At 45.2% G+C, this 20,798-nt stretch overlaps 1 protein-coding gene across 5 annotated transcripts in view; it reads left to right on the top strand.

Annotated features, from left to right (window-relative positions):
- Positions 1-20,798, top strand: part of hspa12a (heat shock protein family A (Hsp70) member 12A) — a 71,918-nt gene that overhangs the window by 38,886 nt on the left and 12,234 nt on the right. For all 5 annotated transcript variants that reach the window (XM_085427909.1, XM_085427907.1, XM_085427911.1 and 2 more), the window contains exons 5-7: positions 5,604-5,708; positions 6,677-6,793; positions 11,501-11,672. In XM_085427909.1, coding sequence (XP_085284035.1) covers positions 5,604-5,708; positions 6,677-6,793; positions 11,501-11,672 — 394 coding nt within the window. The remainder of the gene's footprint in view (positions 1-5,603; positions 5,709-6,676; positions 6,794-11,500; positions 11,673-20,798) is intronic.

Genomic DNA, 20,798 nt, shown 5'->3' with positions numbered 1-20,798 from the left:
AAGAATGTATGAAGAAATATAAATAAATATATACACAATAACAGCAGCTGTACAAGTATTAACAAGTATTAATTAGTATTAATGGCCCTGTTTTCATGTCTGCTCTGACACATGTTTGTATAGAGAGTGAATAATAAGGGCGATAGGACGCACCCTCGAGGAGAACCTGTGGAGGAGAACACTGGGTCAGACAGAACCCCATTTATTCTCACTCTTTGTGACCTGTCAGTTAGAAAATCTAAAATCCAGCCCAGCAGGTTTTTCCTGATTTCAAACTGTTCTAAAAGTCTTTTAATTAAAATATGGGGCTGTGTTGTATTAAAAGCCGAAGAAAAATCAATGAAAAGAAGTCTTGCAAAAGTCCCTTTACTCTCTACATGTTTAAGAATCAGATTTAGTGAAGTCAAAAGTGCGTCCTCCACTCCTCTGTTGGGCCTGTATGCAAACTGCATTGGATCCAGCTGATGTTCAGTCTCTTTCATAATCACATTTCTGATGATTTTTTTCAAAGACTTTCATGACAACTGAAGTGAGGCAACAGGCCTGAAGTCGTTTAGAATTGTTGGACGACTAGATTTAGGGACAGGAACCACGACTGCTTCTTTCCAAAGAGAGGGCACGTGTTGTGTTTGCAAGGATTTGTTCAAAATAACCTGAAATATAGGACTGAGTTCATCAGCACAAGATTTAATTAGGCGGCCACTAATATTATCAGGACCCTGGCTCTTGTTCACATTGACTGTACGAAAGGCCTTTTTAACATCGCTGAGTTCAATGATAAAGTGCTGAGTATCTCTCAGTTTCTGTTTCAGTTCCAAAATATCCTCGCTAAAATCAGAAGAACTAAAACGAGCATAAAACATGTTTAAGGCATTTGCAAAATCTCTGTCTGAATTAAAACCATCTAAAATGACCTGACTGCTGCTCTGAGGAGTTTGAAACCCTGCTATGGTTTTCATACAAGTCCAGGCAGACCCAAAATTTTTTGCAGCAAATTTGCTTTCAAGAAGGTTTTTGTAGCTCTGTTTTGCTTTCAAGAGCTCGATTTTCATTTCTTTGGTGGCTGTCTGAAAATCGGTAACAGCCCCCTCTTTAAAGGCCTGTCTCTTTTTCCTTAAACAGGATTTGACGCTTTTAGTGACCCACGGCTTATTGTTAGCGTAGACTTTAACGCGCTTACGGGGTATAATCATGTCTTTACAAAATATTGCATAAGAGCTAGTAACATCCACCAAAGCGTCGAGATCATCTCCACAAGACTGAATAAAAACTTCCCAATCTGTAAGCACAGATTCTTCTGACCATATGTCAACATCCTTTGTCTCTCGTTTTAAGACCGTTTTATAGATGGGCAGAAGATGCACAGTTATGGTCAGAAGATCCCAGAGGAGGAAGCGGGAGGGATTTATAAGCATTCTTCACCGATCCGTAACAAAGGTCCAACATTTTATCCCGTCTGGTAGGACAGGATACATATTGATACAGATTGCCCAAAGTTGATTCAAGAGAGACATGGTTAAAGTCCCCCATTATAAAGTTTGGGCGTCAGGAGAGAGCGCCTGCAGCTTCTGCACTACGTCTGAGATGATGCTGCAGGTGGAGGCGGGGTGAGCCCTGAATGTAAGCTATGGTAATAAAAAGTTGTGGAAACTCACGAGGGAGATAAAAAGGGCGCAGCGACACGGATAAAAGTTCAACATCTGGTGTACAAATACACTCTCTAACAGTCACAGCGCTACAGTAACGTTTGTTCACATACAAGCATACTCCCCCTCCTTGAGATTTCCTTGTTACCCGTGCATCCCGATCCCGGCGAAAGGGAGCTCCAAAACCGTCAATTGAAAAATCGGTGTCCTGGTCCAGCTCCGTCGGCCATGTCTCGGAAAAAGCCATCACTCAGCTGTCCCTGAAGTCTTTCTGGAACCTGACGTTTCCCTGGAGTTCATCCAGCTTGTTCCTAAGAGACTGAACATTTCCAAGGATAACAGACGGCAGGGGAAACCGACTGACCTGTTGTCTCCTCAGACGCAATTTAACACCTCCACGTCTCCCTCTTTTCCTCTTCTCACTCGTTCTGTTAGAGTCTCTATGTATAAAATCCGGCATACATGAGGTGAGGTCCTTACCATCAAGTTTTAACAGTTCGTCGCGGGAGCAAACAATCCTCAGCTGACTCACGGCCTCGCCCACATCATCGGAAACAAGCCAGCACAGTAGAAATCCAACCACAATGAAGAAAAAAGAATCCATGATGTTCTCACTGTTGTGGAGCGTCACTTTGTAAGAAAACTGTCACTTCCTTCAACCAAAACACATGCCAGCGATAGAAACGAAAAGAAACGATAAGAACTTAAACACTTAAAAACTTAGGATGCCAAGCTCTCGCTCACTGCCGGTCGCTGCGTGCGCATGCGCCCTGGATTGGTGTGGTTAATGGGTGGAGTAGGCCTGAGGTGCTTGGTGGAGGACTTGTTACAGGCGCAGGCAGGACAAATGGCAACAGACTCTCTCACATCTTTGTTTAGGGATGGCCACCAGAAATGTTGTCTGAGAAAAGTTATTGTCCTTCTCACTCCTGGGTGGCACACGAACCTTGGATAACCCAATGGGCCCAATAGATAACAGCGGTTATCCATTGGGCCAACTCTGCACATCCATAACCCAACGGATATTTCCCACATCATAATTTTGTTCTGCGGTGGGAGAAAAAGGCGCTCGGCTGGAGTTTGCCTTGGGGATCAGACCTGTGAGACAGTATGCCCCTACACCAACCAGGTGGTGGGAGGACCAGGTGAACGGTACCTTGAGTGAAGCGAACCAAGGGAGCGGAGCGGCGACTTGGCTGTAGTTTCTTATGAATTACCTGTGGGAATTGGCAAACACTAGAAAACGCTGGAGCTGTTTTCGAGACTCTGGGACGTCACCTGCCCCCTGGCCAAAATGTGACCCATGAATGAGACAGTGGTGGCATGAAACTTACGTTTTTCTGATTTCACATATAAACGATTTCCCAGTAGTTGCTGCAGAACGCTCCTCACCTAAATCCAGTATTCCTCGAGAGATATGGAAAAGATCAGAATCAGAAGCTAATCTCGAAAACTATGAATCCCTAACTTGCCAGTCAGCTGGGAAGTATGGTGCACTTCAGTGGATGGTTTTGTGTTTGGTCAGCAACTGGAAAAGAATCAGGAGAATCAACAGAAGTAAAAACAAGGAAAGAAACAGGAGAAATCCGCAGAAATCCCCTATGTCTATCCCCTATGATTAACTAGTCTGAAAGTAAGTTACACAATAACGGTCAAAGACACACGTTCATTCATTTAAAACATTTCTATACATTTAAAATACTTATGTGAATATTTAATATAGCTACATATCAGCTCTACTGAATTTCTGAGTTTCACAAGCAGACATAGAGCTCACGTCACAAATTTTAGTGACTTTAACAATATTATACATTTTAATATTGATCTAGCTGACATTAGGTTATGTACACTGCACGCAATAGGGCTTTGGAGCCTGATGTCACGGGAGGGGGCGTGGCCAGGAGTTTTGGTCAAGGGGCCATTTGAACATGCCAAACAAAGGGTGAAAGCACACGGATAATGTGAGCCATGGTTCGTACTTGGCGTGTTGTTGGTTGTAGTGTTAGATTGCACAATCGGGAAGGGAATAAGCTGGAAAATGGGCTCTCTTTTTATCGTTTCCCCTTCTAGAAGCAACGTCAGGCATCACATGTATCGGATATTACCAAAAGAAGACGTCAGGCCTGGATAGCAGCGGTGAGACGAGCTGATATGGAGTTCTCTACCATAGATTTCTGTTGGTGTGCTGCTGGATAAGATAGTTAAGATTTGCTGCATTTTGGTAAATATGTGCCCAAATGTGGTTGTCAAACCTCGGTGAAATGAAACTTGCTCTTATTAAATATTCTTTAAAATGCTGTGTTGTTTGTACAGTTCATTGTAACCCATGTAACTTTCTATGAAGTGCTTTCAATAAAACGGAAAGGACATATGTTTTTTAGTTTTTTTATTCAAGACTTGTTCAGATGTACTTGAAATGCAAACTATTAACATGGCTACGCACAGCTGGCATCAATCGTGACCCACAAAATAAAACACTATTGGTTATTTAGAGCAGCCCTTCTTTTGAGAAATATTTTCCCACTAGTTCAGGAGGACACACTTTTTGGAAGAAGTCTTGTGCTTTCTTCAAACGCGGTTCCCAGAAATCCACATCAGGGAAGATGCGTATCACAGAAAACTCTCTTTGTGGCCGAAGGCAGAAGTTTGTGTCTTGTGCAGCCAATGCCTGCTTTATGCTGTGGACAGTTAATCTCCAGATACATCTTCCCACAACAGTCACACATTGTGAGTCCGTCTGGAGATGCTCCGAGTTCTGGAAAATTTGTGTTCACTAAAAAACCGCATAAACTTTGCTGCCATTGTCTCAGTGTAGGCCTTTCGTGCGTCCTCTTCATGTGTAAGATCTTGTTTGCACAGTAGACACAGACTTTTCGAGGTTACACACACGATTCACAACACTGGTGTGTCCAAACTTGTAGCAAGTACAGCATGCATCACTGAAGCTGTGACTCTCCCTGCACGCCAGCAAAACCAAGCAGGGGTCTTGTGCTGAAATCTGTGTTTGTTTTGGTTCATAGCCTGCTAAAAGAGTGCCGCGCTCCCACAATGCATTGCGGCTTTACGTCAACTCCAAAGCCCTATAGAACCACATATTATAGAAGCCAAAGGTTCAAATAAGTTGGGCGCACCTTCACTTTGTTTTTCACAGAAAACAGTTCTGTATACTGGATACTAAATTGCGTTAACATCAACGGCTAACGTGTCTAACATAGTGTGAGAAATGCAAAAATAAAGAGATAACCAGGGGGCAAATATTTTTGCTGTGCTCTGTATTTCTGCCAATGGCTTTTGGCTCAGAGCCCGTTACTGCTCATAATTACAACACACTTTTCTCCCACAGTCAACAGTTACTGAAGTAAAAGGATCATTACGTGGATATTCAGGGAGTCCCTCCATCTGAGTCTCTCATAATCGGCTTGTTTTTTGTACAATATTATTATGATTAGGAGTTTTCTGAGTTATAGGCCCACTATAGGGATATGTCAAAATGTTTCACTTTCTATTTTTTTCCCAGCAAGTACAGGTACAGACGTGAGCCATGTGAAGTTTGAAAATCCAAAAAAAGACCACTGCCATTCAGCCCACCATGAGCTTAAATATGTGGCTACTTGAAACATGCTGTTACATCTGATAGACCTTTTTTTTACATACATTATGAAACTGAGTGCATCCAATGGCTGTGAGTCCTTCAGTGTCAGAATAGTTGGTGTCACTTCACAGACAGACACTTTTTTACCCCAGCTGTTTTTGTCAAGTTTAGATGTTTACCCGTGACTCATGCATGTTACAATAACTGATACGTCTAAATTGGTCATGGATGAGAGGTCGTTAAGAATGTATGGAGTAGATTGTACAGTGTGGCGTGGTAGTAGATGCGTGTGGACAATCCACAAAGGGAATAGAAAAGAAACTAGCAGTGATATATTGACTGTGATGTCTTCTCTCTGCAATCAGAACCTGTCCATCAACACTGACCTCCATGCAGCTAATGGGAAGCGTGTCAAAGCTCTGGACATCTTTGCCTATGCGTTGGCTTTCTTTAAGGAACAAGCACTGAAGGTAACACATGTTTTCTGTTCTCTTACTCATGCAAAGTAATATTTTCTCCTTTGATTAAGCTTCTGTTGACAAACATTGGAAGATGTGTAGAATTTAACCCTTTAAAGCCGGTCGGAGCGGGCACGCTCCATTTTGCGTAACTATTTTTAAATTCTGGTAGCACTGCAACCACGTAAGCTAGCACAATAATTTTTTTTGCATATGAAACCGGAGGAGTTGTACTTAGATCTTATGCCATCAGCTTGTCCTCGGTCACGGTTTCCTTCCACATATAGCTTTGCAAAAACTGTATAAAAAGCACTTGCAGCAACAAAAACATAATATTCCAGAAACACGCTTTGCCGATCCGATCAGCTGTTTGTAACACTTCCTACGTCCATTAGCGTGAACTGTCGCATGTCCGCCATGACCTGCCCGAAACCGGAAGTGACGTCATTTTGCGGAAATGTAGTTTTTTACCATCAAGGCCTCATAAGCCTATACTGGTGTTTTTAAAAGTTATGTTTGACTTTATGACTTTCTGTGTCGTTTCTGGGATGCTTTGGACTCATATTGCACTGCTGGAAATAGTTTATTTTGATGCATATGCTGTTATTTTGCAAATTTGCATTATAATATTTATTTTCGTTTTTCCTGCAGCATATGAAAATTGGTTTATTTCAAAAATAAAACTATGAAGACACTCAAAATAAATTTCCTGTGGTGGGAAACTAGTTTGTGCAACTTTTTTGTATTTACAGTTTTGAGGGATAAGCCTCTTAAATTTCTCTAACTAGAAATATATGTTAAAAAAACAAAAAACAATTTTCAATTTTTTTATAGTTTATTGCACTTTTTTGCAATTTATGTAATTACTATGCACTTAATGCATACATATTATTAAAATTTGGGCTATAATGGTTGTATTGATGTATAGCAACTTGAAATGCATAAGGATTAAATGGCGCGTTTAAATGTTCTTTCAACAGGAGCTGAGTGATCAGACAGGCGGCGAGTTTGACAACAGTGATGTCAGATGGGTGATCACAGTTCCTGCCATCTGGAAAATGCCTGCAAAGCAGTTCATGAGGGAAGCTGCTTACAAGGTAGACTCTTCCCCCACTCACCCACAAATGTAGTGGTGATTTTAACATTAAGTAGAATTACTGTTGAGTGTCGTTGTATCCATACCTGTAAATCCATACATCCATGTTCTGCTGCTTATCTGGGTTCCCAGTCACAAGGGCTAAAATCTAATCACAGATATCCAGACCTCCCTCTGCTTGGCCACTTCCTGGAGCTCTTCTTGGGGTACACTGAGGTCACTCCAGAGATATAATTACTCTAATGTGTCCCGAATCTATAAAAATCCTCCTGTCAGCTGGACATGGCAAAAACACCTCACTTAGAAGATGTTGGGTGTGCCCCACATAGCAAAATTGGTATGGCCCCGATCTGGCCCACACAATGTGCTTACACATGGCCCACATACCGCAAAGAATGACGGCCCTTTGGTGGCCCAGATCTGGTCTGCCAGAGGTGGCCAACACATGGGCCAGCACAAGGCCAGTTGCAGACACGCTGGTGGTCCTGTGCTGGCCCATGTGTGGGCCACCTCTGGCAAACCTGATCTGGGCCACCAAAGGGCCGTCATTCTTTGCGGTATATGGGCTATGTGTAAGTTGTGTGCAGCCACGGGCCAGTTGCAGACACACTGCTGGCCCTGTGCTGGCCCAGACCAGTTTCAGCTCTGGCCCCTGATGTCAGCCTAATGTGTAGCTTAACCAAGACATGTGCCGGAACATAATAGTGCAAAAGTAACATGACGAAACTCTGTTCAGACAGTGAACGGACTGACTCTTATATAGCACTTTTCTAGTGTCCCAGATTACTCAAAGTGCTCTGTACGGCATGCCACATTCACCCAGTCACATAATTTTCTCTAAACAGAGTGCTTCCTAACTACATTCATGCACATTCACACTCTTGACATGCAGACTGGAGGAGTCAGGGATCGAACCACTAACCTTCCGATCAGTAGGTGACCTGCTCTACCTCCTGAGCTACAGCTACCCACTGGCAACGATGAGTAAACCGTCACTAGGTTTTGGATAAAGTGTACACTCACAAATCTGTCAAACTTGCATTTAAAACGTTGGCTACCATAGCAGTATAGTATTGCAACATGGCATTTAGGTCTTCTAACTAAATTTGCACATTTAGAGGACAACGTCTGAATGCATTGTTGAGACCATGTGTTATAAAACCAGTGTTTCAGGCTTTGCATCTGTAAAAACATCTTCTTAATGTTATGCTTAGATGATAAATTAGCTCAAGTCAGACTTGAAATACATTGTTGGAAACCCTGAAGATGATGAGGAAAATTGAAGTTTAACAACAAACTGCTTGGTTGAAACAAGTCTTAACTGTTCAAACCACTAAATGGAAATTCTTACAAAGCAGACTTTTGGTATTAAATTTGTTTCAGGTGACATTTACAAGATCTGTAAGAGTCTTTGTTGATACCACGGCATCATGTTTGTCTCTGACTGCCAAACCCGTCGTATGGCTGTAGCTCAGGTGGTAGAGCAGGTCACCTACTAACCAGAAGGTTAGTGGTTTGATCCCAGTGTGCATGCCAAATATCTCGGGCAAGGTACTATTCCTACGTTTTTCTGATGCCATCAGGGAACGTAAATGTTAGACATTTGAAACAGCGTATTAAAAAGTGAAGGAGGTAAATTGTGTGAAGTGCTCAGAGTAGAAAAGCGCTGTATGAGAATCAGTCCATTTACCATGGCTGAATGCGCCTGGTACATGCGCTGGACACATGTGCTGCAGCTGTCCAAGTAAAAGTTAGCTGAAGGGAAAGTTGTTGCCCTGCTGGAGATCACTAAGTTTGGGTCAATACAAATTTGGTTTCCACTGTGCCACTCAGCTCCTACATTTTCCACATGTCAGCAGCTGCTTTTAATTGGTGGCAGCATTAGTTACAGTAAAGCCACTGCTTTCGTCTCTAACTGCTTCAGTGCAGCTTCTCTGGACTTTCTGTTCAAAGCAGAGCAGCTGATTTTGTGCATTTAAAGTAGCCATGAGATGAAGTAAGGAAAGAAAACTAAAGGAAATGTGAACAACGACACAAATGTGAGATGCAGTCATTATCACTTTCATCTTTGTTTTGGTGGACTGTGATTTGTAACAGCTGCAGTTTTCTGTTCTGTGCTTACACTGCACGTGTCATTCCTCACCAGCAGTTCTTAATCACTGCTTCATATCACAGCTAATGTGCAGCATTAGTCACAGCACATTCTTCACTCTTGATTGCAGATTTGTATAATCGCCATGTTATGCATTCATTGCATTCCTTGGCCTGTTGCTTCCTGTGAGTAGAAAAAGTTGTTAATTGAACTTTATTGTATTTAACTTGGGACGGCTGTAGTCAGATTTATTTTCAGTTCAGTTTTATTCTTATAGTCCTGATTCACAACACAAGGCACCTCAATGAACTCTGTATTTAAAGTTCGGCATATTGTTAGAGAGATAATCAAACAATGTTCCATCCACCTTTTTATTTTATTTATATTATTTTTTTCCCCTCATTGTATTTTGTTTTCTCTTCTTTCTTTTGCACCTTTGTGGTCCAGCTACCCAATTTCGCTGTGCAAGAAACTGCACAATGACAATAAAAAGCTCTAAGTCTCTAAGTCAGTGTTTAACAACAGTGGGAAGGAAAACTCCCCTATAAGAAGAACGAAACACCAGTAGAACCAGACTGAGGCACCCGCTGGGGGTGAGGATAAAACAACTAGAGCAGAGAGAGTGAGGACAAAAGGCGGCCTACGGGAAAAAGAGCAAGAGTTTAATATTTACTCATGATTAAATAAAGTAGTGTCGAAACAGGTGAGTGAAGGACAAATGCTCAGTGTATGATGGGAAGCCTGCCAGCAGCCTAAGCCTATTGGAGCATTAAGGTGGTCAGTCAGCACTAACTAAAAGGAAAGCTTTAAAGCTGAGTGTGTGCCTGTTTCACTAATCCAAACTGGAAACTGGAAGCTCTGCCTCCCATTCTAATTTTAAAAATCCTAAAAACCAGAAGTACAACTGCGGTCTGAGACTGAAGTACTCTGGTAGTGATGATGATCAATTAAATAATCTATAAATACATGAATTTGCTTTTTTAGCTCCACTCCAAGATAGGTGCACTAATAAGAAAGTGAAATGAGTCGCCAACGGCTGCATATATACAACAGCAAACAGACCTGGAAAGAATGTGCAACAAACATGTGTGAGTGTTTGTGTAGATGTCTTTGACATCCTTATAGTGAGAGTGAGAAGCTGCAATAACACAACCAGGAGCCGCAGGACCCAGGAGACCATAGAGTACTGATCCGAGGCTACACATCACAATGACAACTTCGTGTCCACCCCAGGACTAAGAAGAGGGAGGCCCAGATGAAGCACCATGGCTAAAGATCAAGAGCCCTAGAAGACCAGAGGCAAGGGGCAGCCCACCCTGCCATAGGCCAGCCATCCCAGCATGAACGGGGCTGCAGGTGCCCAAAAACCACCCAACACCAAGCAGATCCACCTCCCACGTAGAAGAGACTGAGCCATCCCAGACCACAAACTAGGGCGCAGTAAGGAGTCAGCAAGTCCCAGACCCAGACCACATCAGCCCTCTCTGAAGTGTGGGTGAGCAGCCTGCAGCAACTGTGCTGCAAGCTGTGTCCGTGTTATATGGTCCTGCACGCCTGTCCAAATGCTCTGGCAGTGAATATGTGAAGACACATGGTTTAGGTATGGTATCCCAGCCTCACCCAGCTGGTGAGGCTGGGTGAGGCTCACCAGCTAAATTGAATTCTCTCTAGAAAGAGAATTCAATTTAGAATGATGTCTTTGCTAGACATGGAAGCAAATACATCATTTATACTCCTTACTTCCTTATACATTGCCAAGAAAACTGTTCTGATGAACTGGAAACCAAAAAACTGCTTATGTGTCCATCTATATAGAATTTTACTGCATGATCAAATTAATCAGGAGGAAACTTTTGCTTTTTCAAAAAACCAATGACTTTGTTTCTCTCTGGTCCCCACTGATCAGTTACATCACCTAGTGGGGGTGGGTGGCTGTATTTTCTTTTTCTGGTCAATATATTGTTGTAAGTTGGTGTTGAGTCTGTCAGAGAGGTGTTTATGCTAAACCTTTAACGCTGTTACAGGTCTTACTGCTAAAGCTAATGAAAGGCAAAGCAGAGAGTGTTACGTTTCCACAGAGTGTTTGTTCCAGCTTTGTGTTCTGGCTTTTGTTTTTTAAACTTTTATTCTTGATGGTGTGTTTTTCTATTTAAAAATCCATATGCTTGTCTAGTGACCAGTCCATAAAGGGTTTATTAGGCATCAGTGAAAACAAATAGTGGATTTTTAATTGTTGCAGCTCTCTTCATGAGTGATGTAGTCATGTACGAATAACCAGAAGAAAAACTTCTATATACGCTAAATTGTGAAATAGTTAAAGTGTCAGACTAAAAAGAGGAAGGTTTTAATTGTAAATATTTTAATTGTGACAAAGCATAAGAGACCGGATGATCTTGTAGATTAAAAGAGAAAACCCCATTTTCTCAGGGGGCTGTAACCTATCCCACCTGTCACAGGGTCAAAGGTGAGGTACAGTTGTGACTAATAATTCAGCAAACACGGGGTACCTCAGTGTATACTACATGTGGACACAGTAGAAGAAGCTGAAAAGACAAAAGAAACCTTTTCTTGTCCTTTAAAGCTGAAGCGTATTGTGTTGTGCATGCTCTTGTCTAGTCTGGTCTGGTATCCCGGGAAAACCCTGAGCAGCTGATCATCGCCTTAGAACCTGAAGCAGCATCGATCTATTGCCGCAAGCTCCGCCTCCACCAGATGGTGGACCTGGGCACCCAGACCACACAGAATGGCTTCAGCCCCTCTGACAATGTGGGCAGTGGGATGAGCCAAGGTATGTCTCACTAACAGATATAAGAGATTATTCTGAAGCCACGAGCATGTTTTCATTCATACATGCACACAGTCATGTTCAGTGTTTGATTTCCGATGGCAACATTGTTACTGGCATCATAACATTTTCCCTTATGTTGTTTTCTTTATAGCATCACCAGGTAATTATTACACAACTTTTCAAAAACGATTCAAACGTACACCAACTCGTTTCTTTTGAGTCTTCACATTTCCCTTTATGTTTGCTTCTTCTCTGAGAATTGTGTTGTACTAATCAGCTTCTTCAGATTTATTATCCATCAATCCGTACATTTTCTGTCACGTACAGTGGGGCAAAAAAGTATTTAGTCAGCCACCGATTGTGCAAGTTCCCCCACTTAAAATGATGACAGAGGTCAGTAATTTGCACCAGAGGTACACTTCAACTGTGAGAGACAGAATGTGAAAAAAAATCCATGAATCCACATGGTAGGATTTGTAAAGAATTTATTCGTAAATCAGGGTGGAAAATAAGTATTTGGTCAGCTCAAACAAGGAAAATCTCTGGCTCTCACAGACCTGTAACGTCTTCTGTAAGAAGCTTTTCTGTCCCCCACTCGTTACCTGTATGAATGGCACCTGTTTGAACTCATCATCTGTATAAAAGACACCTGTCCACAGCCTCAAACAGTCAGACTCCAAACTCCGCCATGGCCAAGACCAAAGAGCTTTCGAAGGACACCAGGAAAAGTATTGTAGACCTGCACCAGACTGGGAAGAGTGAATCTACAATAGGCAAGCAGCTTGGTGTGAAAAAATCAACTGTGGGAGCAATCATCAGAAAATGGAAGACATACAAGACCACTGATAATCTCCCTCGATCTGGGGCTCCACGCAAGATCTCATCCCGTGGGGTCAAACTGATCATGAGAACGGTGAGCAAAGATCCCAGAACCACACGGGGGGACCTGGTGAATGACCTGCAGAGAGCTGGGACCAAAGTAACAAAGGTCACCATCAGTAACACACTACAACGGCAGGGAATCAAATCCCGCAGTGCCAGACGTGTTCTGCTGCTGAAGCCAGTGCATGTCCAGGCCCGTCTGAAGTTTGCCAGAGAGCACATGGATGATACAGCAGAGGATTGGGAGAATGTCATGTGGTCAGATGAAACCAAAGTAGAACTTTTTGGTATAAACTCAACTCGTCGTGTTTGGAGGAAGAAGAATACTGAGTCGCATCCCAAGAACACCATACCTACTGTGAAGCATGGGGGTGGAAACATCATGCTACGGGGCTGTTTTTCTGCCAAGGTGACAGGACGACTGATCCGTGTTAAGGACAGAATGAATGGGGCCATGTATCGTGAGATTTTGAGCCAAAACCTCCTTCCATCAGTGAGAACTTTGAAGATGAAACGAGGCTGGGTCTTCCAACATGACAATGATCCAAAACACACCGCCCGGGCAACAAAGGAGTGGCTCCGTAAGAAGCATTTGAAAGTCCTGGAGTGGCCTAGCCAGTCTCCAGACCTCAACCCCATAGAAAATCTGTGGCGGGAGTTGAAAGTCCGTGTTGCTCGGCGACAGCCCCAAAACATCACTGCTCTCGAGAAGATCTGCATGGAGGAATGGGCCAAAATACCAGCTACTGTGTGTGCAAACCTGGTAAAGACCTATAGTAAACGTTTGACCTCTGTTATTGCCAACAAAGGTTATGTTACAAAGTATTGAGTTGTATTTTTGTTATTGACCAAATACTTATTTTCCACCCTGATTTACCAATAAATTCTTTACAAATCCTACCATGTGGATTCATGGATTTTTTTTTCACATTCTGTCTCTCACAGTTGAAGTGTACCTCTGGTGCAAATTACTGACCTCTGTCATCATTTTAGGTGGGGGAACTTGCACAATCGGTGGCTGACTAAATACTTTTTTGCCCCACTGTATCTAGGTCACGGGGGCAACAGTCTAAACAGAGCCCAGACCTCCCTCTCTCCACCATCTTTCCTAGCTCCTCTGGGGGACACCAAGATGTTCAAAAGCCAGCCAGGAGATGTAATTGCTCCAGTCTGACCTGGGTTTGCTCCCCGGTCTCATCCTGGTGGGACATGCCCAGCAAATCTCACCTAGGATGTGCTCAGGAAGCATCCTGGTTAGATGCCTGAAATGGCTCCTTTCCTTTTCGAATCTGAGGTTTGACTAATAGATCCTCTCCAACTCTCTGGCATACATCCTCCCAGGGGGCTGAGAAGCTTGAGGCCCAAAAGTTGCAGCACACTCTCTGGTACACCCTCTTGAAGAGGGTCAGCCAATCCAGAGGCAGTGTCCTTGCAGTGTTGCAGATGCGTGTCAGCCATGCAAACTGCAACAGAAAGTTGGGAAAGTCAGGGTGAATCTTGGATGTTGGATAGAAAACACTCTGCTTCACAGCTGAGCATGTCAGTCCCTGCAGTCACATCCCCTCCACATTAGTGTTAAAGTTTCCCAGTATTAAATTCGGTTCTTTTGTATTCTTTACGGCCAAAAAGACACAGTTCAGAAGTGGTCCTGAACACAAAACACACAACCCCAGGTCTGAAGCACAAACAGAAGCCTAGGTATTTATGCACTTGCTCTCTACGTCACACCACACTTTACGTTTCGATCAAACAGCCTAGTTGGTTTCACTTTCTACTGCAGTTACCACGCTTCTGCAAACGCATGCAGTTTCCTGTCAGCACTTTTGGCACAGAGTGTACTCAGAGTTAGGCCTTTCTTATATAAAGCAATATAATCAGCATATAAGCATTTAAGATTATAAATGTAAACCTCAACACCAGTAAGACAGTCGAGTCATCAGGTGGGACCAGTGTCTCTCGCCCTCAAACACCAGTTTGGGCGCTCTCCCACCAAAAAGTGGACGTCACATATATCTAAAACCAGTTTCAGCAACTGGGGGTTGGATCACCAATACGTCCACCCTCAGCTGCTGCCTGGTCCACAGCGCACTGGTCCCCTGCAGCCCCTCCTGTGTGAAGGGGTACAACCATGTGGCTCGTTCGGGCTGAGCATGGCTGGCTCCGCGGGCTAAGGCCAGACCACCAAATGCTTGCTCATGTTGCCCCCACTAACCCAAAACATAGGAATGTCATTTGCAATCGAAATCTGTGCAATAGTAATTAGGGGTGAAATTACATGAAATTTCAACCTCCCATCTGAGCAAAAGGACTTTAATTATGGTTTTATTAGGCCTGGAACGAGTTAAACATGTGGCCTGTTTTCTATGCTTCCACATTAAAAGCAGGACAGAATCATTTCTAGTCTATCAAGCAGTGTGCCAATGATGCAAAGTGAAAATGTTAAACAGCAATGAGCTCTCTGTGCGTTCTTTCTCACATATTTAAGTTGTATTTGGTGCAAAGCATGTGTTCATCACCACAACCAAAACAGAAGACTTACAAGGTTTATCAGTCCTATTGTTAGTCTGCATAAAGACAAACTCCACATTCAAAGACTCATTTTGGCCTTGCTTGTTTCCATTTGCATTGTTGGTTCTTTTGTGTATCCATGGATACACAAAAGAACCTCCTTGAATCACTACCTTATCGTGGTAGAGGGGTTTGTGTGTCCCAGGGATCCCAGGGGCTATGTTGTCTGGGGGCTTTTGCCCCCTGGTAGGGTCTCCCATGGCAAACTGGCCCTGGGTGAGGGAGCAGACAAAGAGCGATTCATAAGACCCTTATGAAAAGGACACCGAGGGAACAGTTTACCCTGCCCGGGATAGGGTTACCGGGGCCCCGCCCTGGAGCCAGGCCCGGGGAGGGTGCCCGAGGGCGAGCGTCTGGTGGCCGGGCCTTAGTCCATGGGGCCCGGTCGGGCACAGCCCGAAGAGGAGACATGGGCCCATCCTCCCGCAGGCCCACCACCCGCAGGAGGCGCCATAGGGGTCGGGTGCATTGTGTGCCGGGTGGCGGCCAGGAGCGGAGGCCCTGGCGGACTGACCCCCGGCTGCCAAGACTGGCAATAGGGACATGGAATGTCACCTCTCTGGTGGGGAAGGAGCCTGAGTTAGTGCGTGAGGTGGAGAGGTACCGGCTAGATATAGTCGGGCTCACCTCTACGCATGGCTTGGGCTCTGGAACCAGTCTCCTGGAGAGGGGCTGGACTCTGTCTCAGTCTGGAGTACGTTGGGGTTTTTCCCGGTGGACGAGAGGGTTTGTTCCCTGCGCCTTAGGGTCGGGGAACGGGTCCTGACTGTCATCTGCGCTTATGCGCCGAGTGGCAGTTCAGAGTACCCAGCCTTCTTAGAGTCCCTGGGGGGGGTGCTGGAGGGTGCTCCACCTGGAGACTCTGTTGTCCTGCTGGGAGACTTCAATGCTCACGTGGGTAACGACAGCGAGACCTGGAGGGGCGTGATTGGGAGGAACGGCCTCCCTGATCTGAACCCGAGCGGTGCTTTGTTATTGGACTTCTGTGCTAATCACAGTTTGGCCATAACGAACACCCTGTTCGAACATAAGAGTGTCCATAAGTGCACGTGGCACCAGGACGCTCTAGGCCGTAGGTCGATGATCAATTTTGTAATCGTATCAGCAGACCTGCGACCATATGTTCTGGACACTCGGGTAAAGAGAGGGGCTGAGCTGTCAACTGATCACCACCTGGTGGTGAGTTGGATCAGGTGGCGGGGGAGGACGCTGGACAGACCTGGTGCACCTAAACGCGTAGTGAGGGTGTGCTGGGAACGTCTAGCAGAGGCCCCAGTCCGCGAGATCTTCAACGCACACCTCTGGCAGAGCTTCAACAGCATTCCGAGGGAGACTGGGGACATTGAGTCCGAATGGACCATGTTCAGCGTCTCCATTGCCGAAGCTGCTGCATTGAGCTGCGGCCGCAAGGTGGTTGGTGCCTGCCGTGGTGGTAATCCCCGAACCAAATGGTGGACACCAGAGGTGAAGGGAGCCACCAGGCTGAAGGAGGAGTCCTATCGGGCTTGGTTAGCCTGTGGGACTCCGGAGGCAGCCGACAGGTATGGACAGGCCAAGCGGAATGCGGCTCGGGCAGTGGCTGAAGCAAAAACTCGGGTGTGGGAGGAGTTCGGAGAGGCCATGGAAAAAGACTTTTGGACTGCCTCGAAGAGATTCTGGCAAACCGTCAGACGTCTCAGGAGGGGAAAGCGGTGCTCTACCTGCACTGTGTATAGTGCTGGCGGAGCGCTGCTGACGTCGACTGAGAAAATTGTCAGGCGGTGGAAGGAATACTTCGAGGACCTCCTTAATCCCACTGACACGTCTTCCGAGGAGGAAGCAGAGTCTGGGGATGAGGGGAATGACCCGCCAATTTCCGGGGGCGAGGTCACTGAGGCAGTTAAACAACTCCTTGGTGGCAGAGCCCCTGGTGTTGATGAGGTCCGCCCCGAGTTCCTGAAGGCTCTGGACGTTGTAGGGCTGTCCTGGTTGACACGCCTCTGTAATGTTGCGTGGAGATCAGGGGCAGTACCTGTGGACTGGCAGACCGGGGTGGTGGTCCCCATCTTTAAGAAGGGGGACCGGAGGGTGTGTTCCAACTATAGGGGGATCACACTCCTCAGCCTCCCTGGGAAAGTCTATGCCAGGGTGCTGGAAAGGAGAGTTCGTCCGTTAGTCGAACCTCGGATACAGGAGGAACAATGCGGTTTTCGTCCTGGTCGCGGAACACTGGACCAGCTCTTTATCCTCTCCAGGATACTTGAGGGTGCATGGGAGTTTGCCCAACCAGTCTACATGTGTTTTGTGGACTTGGAGAAGGCATTCGACCGTGTCCCTCGGGGTGTCCTGTGGGAGGTGTTGCGGGAGTATGGGGTGTCTGGCCCATTGCTACGGGCCATTCGATCCCTATACAACCGTTGCAAGAGCTTGGTTCGCATTGCCGGCAATAAGTCGGACTCGTTCCTGGTGGGTGATGGGCTCCGCCAGGGCTGCCCTTTGTCTCCGGTTCTGTTCATAATTTTTATGGACAGGATTTCTAGGCGCAGCCAAGTGGCGGAGGGCTTTCGCTTTGGTGGCCTCAGAATCTCATCTCTGATTTTTGCAGATGATGTGGTTCTGTTGGCTTCATCGGGTGAGGGCCTCCAGCTCGCACTGGAGCGGTTCGCAGCCGAGTGTGAAGCAGCGGGAATGAGGATCAGCACCTCCAAATCTGAGGCCATGGTTCTCAGCCGGAAAAGGGTGGAGTGCCCACTCCGGGTCGGGGATGAGTTCCTGCCCCAAGTGGAGGAGTTCAAGTATCTCGGGGTCTTGTTCTTGAGTGATGGGAGAAGGGAGCCGGAGATCGACAGACGGATTGGGGCTGCAGCTGCAGTAATGCGGACGCTGCACCGGTCCGTCATGGTGAAGAGGGAGCTGAGTGTAAAAGCGAAGCTCTCAATTTACCGGTCGATCTACGTCCCTACCCTCACCTATGGCCACGAGCTGTGGGTAGTGACCGAAAGAACGAGATCGCGGATACAAGCGGCAGAAATGAGCTTCCTCCGAAGGGTGGCTGGCCTCTCCCTTAGAGATAGGGTGAGAAGTTCGGCCATCCGGGAGGGGCTCAGAGTAGAGCAGCTGCTGCTCCACATCGAAAGGAGCCAGCTGAGGTGGTTCGGGCATCTGATAAGGATGCCCCCTGGGCGCCTCCTGGGTGAGGTGTTCCAGGCATGTCCCACCGGGAGGAGGCCCCGGGGCAGACCCAGGACACGCTGGAGAGATTATATCTCTCGGCTGGCCTGGGAACGCCTTGGTGTTCCCCCGGATAAGCTGGAGGAGGTGGCTGGGGAGAGGGAGGTCTGGGCCTCTTTGCTTAGGCTGCTGCCCCCGCGACCCGGCCCCGGATAAAGCGGATGAAGATGGATGGATGGATACGAATGAGTTTGCTCTAGTTGTGCACCTTTGCAGCACACTTTTATACACGTGCACAAGACCAAATATACTGCATGTATACTGCATGTATACTGCATGTATACTGCATGTATACTGCTTGTATACTGCTTGTATACTGCATGTATACTGCATGTATACTGCATGTATACTGCATGTATCACAGTGCCAGAAAACCGATTCTGTTCGTCTGAAGATGGCAGTTTCAATGTTGACAGTTTACCTACCAATCATTATGAAATTGAAGCCATTGTTCATTATTAAGTAAATAGTGCTAGTTTATTGTGTATAATGGGGGGAAACTTGAATCCAGCTGAGTCTCAGGCTCAGTCTTGGATGTGTGATGAAATGTTTCTGACACTGACGACGTCCAGATGAACAAAATCAGCGTTCTGGGATTTCCTCACCTGGATGATCGAGCACGCATCATCATATCGCTCTAACACCTCACTTCCTAAAAGGCATCATCAAAGCTTTAGAGTAACATATGTTCCATTCAGTTTGTAGGGTTAATGCTAAACAGTACACTGCCTGTGCAACACAAGCATGAGTTCAGAATAGAAGAGTGTGAGTGCTGGCACCGCCTGCAGCTCAGACCTCGGCTACAGGCAGGCATGCTATAAAACACAGAAATGAATAGAAAAATCACAGAGTTTGTGCCATAGCTGTGTGAAGGCAGGAGGGAATGGTGAACCCAAGAGCAGGACTCACGGAGGCGAATGTGAAAACACCCGGCTTTATTGGGAGATTGCATACTGAACAGAAAACTAACTAAACAAAGCAAATAAACTAACAGGCAGGCAAACAGAACACGGAGTCGAATGAGGGACGACGCAGACACTAAATACAAGAGGTGAACAGGACTAAGAGGAAACAGCTGGGAGGCACGGCTGACACTAATTACACAGATGAGACAGGGAGAGCACAAAACTGAACACACTGACATAAGACACAGACCTTCAAAGTAAAACAGGAAATGCACAGACTGAACTCAGAGACACGGTACAGACAGAGAGCAGAGGGACATGCATCAAAACACAAAAACATGATCAGAACGAACTAGAACACAAGATCATAATAATAATAAACACAAAATGCTGAGTCAAATGACCCAGGACCATGACAGTTTGTAATCGTAGAGAAACCATTCATTGGTTTTGTCATATTCAAGCAGGAAGCACTCAGGGCTTCAAAGATTCAGAGCAATTGAAAACGGACCTTTGAAATGTGCGTTTTTGCAACAGACTGTACAATTCAGGTGACAATGAATACATCAGGAAACGAGTGTCACTGCATTTGGAGAACATATTTCTAGCTGTAACTGGATGCCTTGGAAATGGTCCCCCAGTACAAACAACAAAAATAACTAATAATATTAACCCTGTTGACATGCCTAAATGCAGTGAGATGCTGCCATGAGAATGGCTGATTAGAAATCTACCTAACAAACTGTCCTGTAAGTGGTGACGGTCACTCCTCGGTGAATACGTCTCAGAGTAGTATTATTAGAAACAATGGTTTAAAGATGATTTAAAGACTTGGGTGTCAGTTCTGTCATTTTCTGAGCTTTCCTTGGAGATAGGAGAGTCCGTTAGTCCAACACTCTGTTGGAGGATCCCTGTGAACAGTCAGGTGCATGCATCTCATCTCATAGTACACACATGAGTCCATAATAAATAAGCTGTCAGAATATTAAAGACTATTGGAACACGACTGCAGTTTCCTTTGGATGTGCATTCCCACTGAAGCATATTCTTCCTCACATGGTTTAGTCCAAATCACACATCTGTAATGTTTTGTAATGTTTATGTTATTTCTATATTGATTGGTTTGGATTGATCTTTCAGGTATCATTTAGCCTGAGATTCTTGTACATAACTACTGATTGTCCATCCCTCTCTGCATCATGTGTAATTAAAATTCTTTATAGTTGGACTGAACATTTTCATCGTCAAAGGGACCTGCTCTGGTAAAAATGAAAGTTTACACTAAATGTTTTTAGAACGATGAACTCAGATAGCACTGAGTCTCTCTGTTAACAGGTTAAGTACCACAGGAGGGTGCAGGAATTAAACCTTTACTTAAAAAGCATCATTAGCTGTCTCAGCTAATCACAGAACGATCTCTAAGCTTCCTGTTAAACCTCAGTGTTTGTTACTACTCACAATAACATTTTATTAGAGAAGTAGCTGCATGCTGCAGGTACTGCGCTGCAGTGGTTTGTATCATATCTATCTAATAGACTCCAGTTTGTGCATGTAAATGGAG

This window comes from Rhamphochromis longiceps, linkage group LG13, assembly GCF_057381845.1.
Source record: "Rhamphochromis longiceps isolate RC_006_pf linkage group LG13, R_longiceps_female_GT1.1, whole genome shotgun sequence".
NCBI lineage: Eukaryota > Metazoa > Chordata > Actinopteri > Cichliformes > Cichlidae > Rhamphochromis > Rhamphochromis longiceps.
The sequence above is the reverse complement of the archived record's forward strand: the minus strand, read 5'-3'. Positions and strand labels throughout refer to the sequence as shown.